We start from the raw sequence: 9005 nt of genomic DNA, 5'->3' as shown, positions 1-9005 counted from the left end.
GCCCCTACGTTCGAATTTCTGGGCCTTCGTAGGATACCAATCTGCCAATTAGGGCCGAGCCCTCCGCTGGGACAAAGGAGGTGGGTCCTCTGGGTCACGCCCCGGATCCCGGGTATTTTATTGGATGAAGGAAGCGTCAGTCATTCTCAGCTTTGCACTCTGATTGGGCCATTAGATGTGGGTGTGGGCCAGGTCCTTTTGGCTCGCCTTGGCTTGTCCAGGGTTTGTAGGGGATGCGTTTGGTATCCTGGGCCTCCTGCAGGCCGGCCTCAAGCAAGTTCGGGCCGTGTATCCGGACGTATTCCTTTGGGCCGGCCCATCCTGGAGGGCGCACATCGTTAGCAGGGAGAGGCCCACAGGAGGGTGCCGGCTTCCCGAGCTGCTCCCAGGCCTCCAGGCCGGCCACCGCGGGCGCCCCAGCCCCGCCCCGCCCCCACAGCCGGATGTTGTGATTTCTCTCCACCCACACGGCCTTGTCCGCCCTCGGCCTCTGCTGCCTTATAAGGCAGCGATACCACCCCAAGACGTAGGGAATGAGCTCACACCCATTATACAGGTGGGGAGCTGAGGTCCAGTGGAGGGCTGCAGGCCTAAGACTAGGGAGAAAACAAGGCCGAAATTTTACAGCTAATCAACACCTTCTAGCTCAACATCCTACTCCCTCCACCCTCACTTCACACACCAGGAAACGGAGGCTTGCCCAAACTTGCGGATAAGGCAGAGCCCGATTCAACTAGGCTTCTCTGATTCCTATGCATTCATTCATCCAAAAATACAGAGCATGCACTTTGTGCCAGGCACTGGGCCAGGTGCTAGGGAATACAGTGGTGCCAGCAAGATTGTCAATCTCTCTGCCTACCTGCTAGAAGGGGGATAAATATGGTAATCCTATGAGTAAACAAATAAATGGGATGGTCTAAGGGAGTGACAAGTGCTATTGAGACATTAAGACAAAATAGGGGAAATGGTCTCAGGGTGTGACATTTGAGCAGATCCAACCACACAAAGATCTAGGGGAACAGAGTTTCAAGCAGAGGCAACAGCAAGTGCAAAGCTTTGAGCCTAGAGTAAGTTTGGTATGTTCAAGGAACAGGAAGAAGGCCTGTGTAGCTTCAGGGCCCAAAAGTCTGAGATGAGTTGAAGGAGCAGAGATTCTAGGTAGATCCTGAAAGGCTTTGTAAACCACGGAGAGGAGTTTGTTTTTCTTAAATGAAATGTGGAGCCTTTGAAAGGATGATTTATACTTTTATTTTATTTTTAGGCCACGTGGCATGTGGGATCTTAGTTCCCCGACCAGGGATTGAACCCACACCCCCTGCATTGGGAGCACGGAGTCTTAACCACTGGACCACCAGGGAAGTTCCTGACTTACACTTTTAAAAGATCACTCTAGCTAGTAGACTTTCAGGGGGCCAAGAGTGGAAGCACAGTGAGCAGTTGGGAGCCTACTGAATTGCAGGAGAGAGAGGATGGTTGCTTGGACTGAGAAAGTGGCAGTGGAGATGGAGAAAAGTGCATGGATCTAGGATACTTTGGGGAATAAAGAAAAGTACTTTGAAGGAAGGAAACACAGTGGCCAGTAGGACAAAGGGCAGGTACCTCACCCAGTGAAGGGTGTTGTGTCTAAGTGAGACCTGAGAGTTAAGTGAGAATGTGCAGGTTTCAGAGGTAACTGGAGTGGGAGGGAAAGAGCCTCTGGATAGAGGGCCAACACATGTTCAGAGTTCTGTAGAGGAAGGTGGTTAGGGGCTCATGCATTTGGCACCTGAGGGCAGAGCATTGAACTAGAGTTTCAGGTACACATTGGGGTGTGCATGGGGAGGCCTTGAAGAGGCCTGGATCAGGGAGGTCCTTGGAAGCTAGGTAAGGAGTCTGGACTTCATTTTGAGAGTAGTGGGGAGCTGTCCAGGGTGTGCTAAACCAGGGAGTAGTTTGATCATATTTGCTGACTCAGCCACACTGTGCTATGGGTGGGGTGAAGGGTGAGGAGAGAGGGGCTTAGGCTGACTTGTAAACACTGATTGTTTTGATGCCCAGCATCTGAACACCCCTCCCCTTTGGGAGGAAACCTATAAAATGCAGAGGCAGGCCCTGCTTTCCACTAGGGAAATCAGGAGGCAGAATTTCCTCTCTAAGGTCCCTGGTACCTGGAGCATTTCCAATGTTTGCAAGCAGGTCTTTGAAATCCAAAGCAAATGATTAACATAAGACATCAGAGGACCATTTAGGGTTCATTATGGTGGCAGTGGAAGAAGAGGGGGAGGTGGTCGAGCCAGGCCCTTCCTGGGGTAGGGGAATTCAGCAAGCACCCAAGAGCATCCAATCAGTTCCTTGTCTGCCTAAGTTACCCAGAATTGGCTTCATTGTTTAGAGCCAAGTATCCTGAGTAAGACAGGTGGGAGACCCTTTTAAGAGGAATCATCGGAGAGAGGAATGATGCACTGTGCTGGGGCGGTGGCCAGTGGGTGCAGACAAGTGGCCAGGTTGAGAGCTATCATAGAGCTCAAATGAATAAGACTTGGTGATTGATATGGGGTGAGGAGGGGATGGTATCACACACAACTCTTGGGTTCTGACTCTTCAACCTGTTCTCTAGCTATGACCAAAGTGATCCTTTTTAAAAGGGAAGTCTGCCACCATTCGTCTGACATATGCACTTCTAGGGTTTATCCTACAAATATAATTGCACTCAAGCAAAATAAGAAATGAATATTCAAGGTTGCTCACTGCAGCATTGTCCAAAAACACCAAATGTACTAATTGTCCTTAATAGGGACTAGTTAAGTAAAATTTGGTCCTTTCCTGTACAGGAATACTATGTAGCTTTAAAAAAAAAAACTGTGGGGGTGCTCTTCATGTACTGATATAAACAATCTCCAAGATATATTGTTAAATAAAAAAAGCAGGACTTCTCTGGTGGTCCAGTGGCTAAGACTCCGTGCTCCCAATGCAGGGGGCCTGGGTTCAATCCCTGGTCAGGGAACTAGATCCCGCATGCCTCAACTAAAAGATCCTGCATGCCGCAACTAAGACCTGGCGCAGCCAAATAAATAAATTAAATAAATATTTTAAAAATCTTTAAAAAATTGAAAAAAGCAAAGTGCAGAACAGTGGGTAAGGTTTGCTAGTAGTTGTATACAAAAGGTCAGGATAGGCTAGGTTATGCTGCAGTAACAAACAATCCCCAAATTTCAGTGACTTAAAGCAACAAAAGTTTATTTCTCAGGTACACCCTGTGTCCAGTGCAGGTTGTTGGGAAGTGAGGAGGCTCCACTAGGAGTAGTCACTCAGGGACCCAGGACACTAGGGCCTCCCTGTCAATCTGCGCTTCTGCAATGTCAGGCAGTAAAAGGAAATGTGGGGAATCATATGATGGCCCTTAAAGCTTGCATCTGAAAGTGACACAAGTCACTTCTGCTCACATTTCATTGGTTAAGGCAACCACATGGCCACAACTAAGTTGAGAGGGGTGTGGAAGTCCAACACCACTGTGGGAGATTGTATTTTCCAAAGATGAGTGTAGCAATACACTCCCATCCCACAGGCATTTCTGCGGTGTGACCTTGCCACCCACACAGCAAGAGGTGGGCTCTCATTTCCCTGCCCTTACCTCTGGCCTGGCCTTAGTGACTCTTGTCATCAGTAGAATATGGTGGAAGTGATACACATGAGATCTGAGGCCAGGTCACAAAAGGCCATGGAGCCTGGGTTTCTTGCAATGCTTGTTCTCTAGAAGCTTCTCTCAGGATGTTCCTTCAGGCTCATCAGCTGTGCTGTGATGTGATAAGCCCACACTGAATAGATTGGTCATGTGTAGGTAGGTGCTCTGCTATGGTTGACAGTTCCAGCTGAGCCCAGCCTTCCAGTTGTCCCACCTAGAGCACAAGAAGCCCCTGGGTGATTCCAGCTCCCGGGCATTCCCATCAGCCCCAGCTGAGGCCCCTGGCATTGTGGTGCAGACAGCCATCCCTGCTGTGTCCTGCCTGAATTCCCAACCTGCAAATTCCATCAGCCTAATAAGTTGGTGTTTTATGCCACTAAGTTGTGAGTGGTTTGCTACACAGAAATAGATTCTGGAATAACGACTATACGCCCGGAAGGAGAATAGAATTGGAAATATTTAGTGAACAACACTAACTCCCACAGATGAATCTGCTTCTGTACGCATGGACCCCCCTCTGGAAGGCCACACGAGGTACAGGAACATTGGTTGCCTATAGGAAGGGGGAGTTAAGTGGCTGGGGACAGGGCTGGAGGGGGGCTTTTCATCTTATACCCTTTGTTTTTGTTTTTTGTTTTGTTTTTTAAATGATTTGTATTTATTTATTTAATTAATTTTATTTTTATTTTTGGCTGTGTCAGGTCCTTGTTGTAGCATGCGGGATCTTTTTTCTGTTGCGTTGCGTGGGCCTCTCTCTAGTTGTGGCGTGTGGGCTCCAGGGCAGGTGGGCTCTGTAGTTGTGGCGCGTGTGCTTTCTAGTTGAGGTGCAAGGGCTCAGTAGCCCCGCGGCATGTGGGATCTTAGTTCCCTGACCAGGGATCGAACCCGCGTCCCCTGCATTGGCAGACAGATTCTTTACCATTGGACCACCAGGGAAGTCCCCTTATATGCTTTTGGACTTTAATCTTGTATCATGTGACTCTATTGCTTATTTTAGAAACAATCAACCTGGTCCTGTCACTCTCCTGCTCAGGACCCCCTGGTGGCTTCCTGGGGTGGGCAGCCTCTAAGATGACCCCAGTGATCCCCCCTCCTGATATTCACCCCCTGATGCGATCCCCTTTTCTCAAGCATGGACTGGACCTAATGACTCACTCCTAGTGAAAAGAATGCAGCCAAAGTGTTGAAATGTCACTTCCAAGATCAAGTTACTAAAAGGCTGTGGCTTCTGTTTTAGGTGCCTTCTCACCCCCTTGCTGGCTCACACTCAAGGAAGCTGCTCTATGGAGAGGCCTACATGGCCAGAACTGAGGTCTCTGGCCAACAGTCAAGAAGGACTTGAGGCCAACAGCCTTGTGAATGAACTTGGAAGTGGACCCTACCCCAGTCGCACTCTCTTCAAAGTGCAATAAAGTGAGGTATGCCTGTAAATGTTTGTAGTTTAAGCCGCTAAATTTGGGAGCAATTTGTCATCTCTTATTAGCTGCAGTAGATAACTAAGACACCTCCCATTACACTTAAAAATAAAACCCAAACTCTTCCCCTTGGCCTACCAGGGCCCAACTTGATCTGGGCCTGTGTAGCTCTCCAACAGTATTTCATACACCTCTCCCTCTTGTCACACTGTGGAGCTGCACTGTCCAGTATGGTAGCCACTGGCCACGTGTGGCTATTTAAATTTAAATTAAAATTAAATAAAATGAAAATTCAGTTCCTCCGTCATACTAGCCACTTTTCAAGTGCTCAATAGCCACATGTGACTAATGGCTACTGTATTGGAGAACACAGGTAGAGAATATTTCCATCATTGCAGAAGTTCTGACAGGCAGCGCTGGTCTGGAGGAAGGAGTGGCTTCCATTTGTACAAATGTTCCATTATGGTGGCCTGAAAGACTGGGATAAAAATGGTGCCACCGAGTGAGGAGGAATGAAGGATGATGGGCTGGGTACCTTCTGACCCCCTAAACTTGTCTTTGAATAGGCAGTTCTGCCACCTCTTGAAATGTACGCCCCCAAGTCTCTGCTACAGAGGAGTGGGGTCTGTGTGTGTCTGTGGATCCAGGCACCTGTGAGCAGGAACTTGATGGTTTCTCCCTTCTCATCCCATAGACTGACACCCCAGGTATGGAAAGACAGAAACCAGGGTGAGGAGATGGTGCCTTTCTGCTCTGATACAAAGCAGTTGATGGAAGGGACCCAGATGTTCAGGGGGAACTGGGCACGCGTGTAGAAATTGCTGAGGCGGGGGGTGTCCACATGGGAAAGTTTCTTTGTAAACTCCTATAGACTGAAGGTTTCCTGATTGAAGTTCGTTGCTGTTTTTTTCCCTCCAGTCCCTGCTTCTAAGGTCATTGTTTTCCTATTCTTTTTTTTTTCCTCATTAAACTTTTTTAATGGGTCTCAAATTCTGTGACAGATTTTTGGTCAAGTTGTTTCCATTAAAAAGTACTGATTTTAAAAACTAATAACTTAAAACTGCCACACACAAAACAAATGGTCCACAAACACATTCTCCTTTCCTTCTGAAGGTTTTACGATGCATTGTTATCATTAACCAGTCTTTTGCTATTAAACTTAAATGGCCAATTGAGACAAACAGTTCTGAGACCGTTCTTCCACCACTGATTAAGACTGGGGTGGCAGGTACTGGGGATAATATTCATTTAGCCCTCTGAGCTTTCTGGGCGGACTTGGTGACCTTGCCAGCGCCAGCTGCCTTCTTGTCTACTGCTTTGATGACACCCACAGCAACCGTCTGTCTCATGTCACGAACAGCAAAGCGGCCCAGAGGAGGGTAGTCAGAGAAGCTCTCAACACACATGGGTTTGCCAGGAACCATATCAACGATGGCAGCATCACCAGATTTCAAGAATTTGGGGCCATCTTCCAGCTTTTTCCCAGAATGACGATCTATCTTCTCCTTCAGCTCAGCAAACTTGCAGTCAATGTGAGCTGTGTGACAATCCAGCACAGATGTATAGCCGGCACTGATTTGGCCTGGATGGTTCAAGATAATCACCTGAGCTGTGAAGCCAGCTGCTTCCATTGGCGGGTCATTCTTGCTGTCACCAGCCACATTGCCACGACGAACATCTTTGACAGACACGTTCTTGACTTTGAAGCCCACGTTGTCCCCAGGAAGGGCTTCACTCAAAGCTTCATGGTGCATTTCAACAGATTTCACTTCAGTTGTCATGTTGACTGGAGCAAAGGTGACCACCATGCCAGGTTTGAGAACACCAGTCTCCACTCGACCCACAGGGACAGTGCCGATACCACCAATTTTGTAGACGTCCTGGAGGGGCAAACGCAAGGGCTTGTCAGTTGGGCGAGTTGGTGGCAGGATGCAATCCAGAGCTTCAAGCAGTGTGGTCCCACTGGCATTGCCATCTTTACGGGTGACTTTCCATCCCTTGAACCATGGCATGTTAGCACTTGGCTCCAGCATGTTGTCACCATTCCAGCCAGAAATTGGCACAAATGCTACTGTGTCGGGGTCGTAGCCAATTTTCTTAATGTAGGTGCTGACTTCCTTTACAATTTCCTCGTATCTCTTCTGGCTGCAGGGTGGCTCGGTGGAATCCATTTTGTTAACTCCAACAATTAGCTGTTTCACACCCAGAGTGTAGGCCAGAAGGGCATGCTCACGGGTCTGCCCATTCTTGGAAATACCTGCTTCAAATTCACCAACACCAGCAGCAACAATCAGGACAGCACAGTCAGCCTGGGATGTTCCTGTAATCATGTTTTTGATGAAGTCTCTGTGTCCTGGGGCATCAATGATGGTCACATAGTACTTGCTGGTCTCGAATTTCCATAGGGAGATATCAATGGTGATACCACGCTCCCGTTCAGCTTTCAGTTTGTAGAAGACCCAGGCATACTTGAAGGAGCCCTTCCCCATCTCGGCAGCCTCCTTCTCGAACTTTTCAATGGTTCTCTTGTCGATCCCACTACATTTGTAGATCAGATGGCCAGTAGTGGTGGACTTCCCCGAATCTACGTGTCCGATGACAACGATGTTGATGTGAGTCTTCTCCTTTCCCATTTTTGCTTAGGTTTAGCGGTGGTTTTCACGACACCTGTGTCCTGGCGACAAACCCGTTGCGAAAAAGCTGTTTTCCTATTCTTTAAGCTACTGACTTACAGTGCTGATCACTAGCGGTTTTGTTTTGTTTTAGGAACTTCATGGTAACAATGTATGAATTCTTGCTTGCATCAGTTAGGACTTTTGGTTGCAACTAAAACCGGCTTAAGTAAAAAACCGGAATTTGTTGGTTTAAGTAACTGAAAAGTGTAGGTGGTGGTTCTGATTTCAAGTGTCATTGCATCCCAGGTCTCAAATGGTGTCACTCAAAATTTGTCTTTCCCATATTCTGACTCGGCTTTTAAAGACGGCTGCCAGCAGCTTCAACCTCACTTCCTACCAACATGGCAACTTTTATAGAAAGAGAAAGCCTCTATCTTGATTCCAGCAAAAATCCCGGGGTTGCCTCTCATTGGTTTGATTTGGGTCAGGTGTTCATTTTGAACCAATCACTGAGAACAGAAAGAGGCAGGGTTTTTTTTCTTCATTGTGAAAAAGTCTCTTTATTTTAAGAAAAAATTTAGTTAACAAAAAATTTAACAAGTTTCATTTAGCAAAATACACCCAAAAGGAAATCACAGTACAAAGAAAGTTTTAAGTCAAGGCCTCACCAATTCCTACAGTATTAGTAATGTGTTTCAATTTCCAAAACTAACTCTTAAAGAGCTTAAACTTAACCTAAAAGATTTTAAATGAAAATAAACTAGAATGAACAAATATGAGAAATGTTCCTCTTTGAATAAGGGATCTAGCACCCTGAGTTTTCCTAAAGAGGCAGTGTTCTAATTGACCAGGTCTGGATCACATGCCCACTCCACCCTCAGCTGAGGGATGGGGTAAGCTTTCTTATATCCACTTGATGGAAGGGGGAATGGGCCCCTCCCCAAAGGAACATTGAGGACTCTTACTAGATAAAGGGAGAATGAATGCTAAAGAAGGGAAAAGACAGATGTCCACCAGAGGTTCTCAAATTATGTTCCGCCACTGTATATACCTTTAATTTTACAGAAGTCAAAGAAAGGAAGTAGGAATGGAGAGAAGTGGAGGGATTTGAGAAATATGTGGGCGGTGTAATGAACAGAACTTGGAGGCTGGTTAGACTTGAGGGATAAGGGAGAGTGAAAGGCCTTGGCTGCAAGCAAGAGAACGTGGCTCTAGCTACTTAAACAAAAGGGAATTTACTTTATGGGAATGCCCTCAGCGGTTCATAGCATCAACTAGAAGGAATAGGCTTGGAAATAAGAAGGCATTAAGGGC

General features: G+C 47.1%; 1 protein-coding gene across 1 annotated transcript; it reads right to left on the bottom strand.

Moving 5' to 3' along the window:
* Window positions 1–6053: 6053 nt before the first annotated feature.
* LOC132362804 (elongation factor 1-alpha 1-like) lies at window positions 6054–7764 on the bottom strand. Its single transcript, XM_059917807.1, has one exon. It carries the CDS (start codon window positions 7707–7709, stop codon window positions 6321–6323), a length of 1389 nt encoding a protein of 462 aa, XP_059773790.1. The 5' UTR covers window positions 7710–7764; the 3' UTR covers window positions 6054–6320.
* Between the last annotated feature and the right edge of the window lie 1241 nt (window positions 7765–9005).

Source organism: Balaenoptera ricei, chromosome 3 (genome assembly GCF_028023285.1).
Source record: "Balaenoptera ricei isolate mBalRic1 chromosome 3, mBalRic1.hap2, whole genome shotgun sequence".
NCBI classification, from domain to species: Eukaryota; Metazoa; Chordata; class Mammalia; order Artiodactyla; family Balaenopteridae; genus Balaenoptera; species Balaenoptera ricei.
This window is presented reverse-complemented; position numbering and strand designations above follow the sequence as displayed.

What these genes read in the sequence shown, in the direction of transcription:
- LOC132362804 (XM_059917807.1), bottom strand. Translation starts at nt 7,709, where the DNA reads ATGGGAAAGGAGAAGACTCACATCAACATCGTTGTCATCGGACACGTA.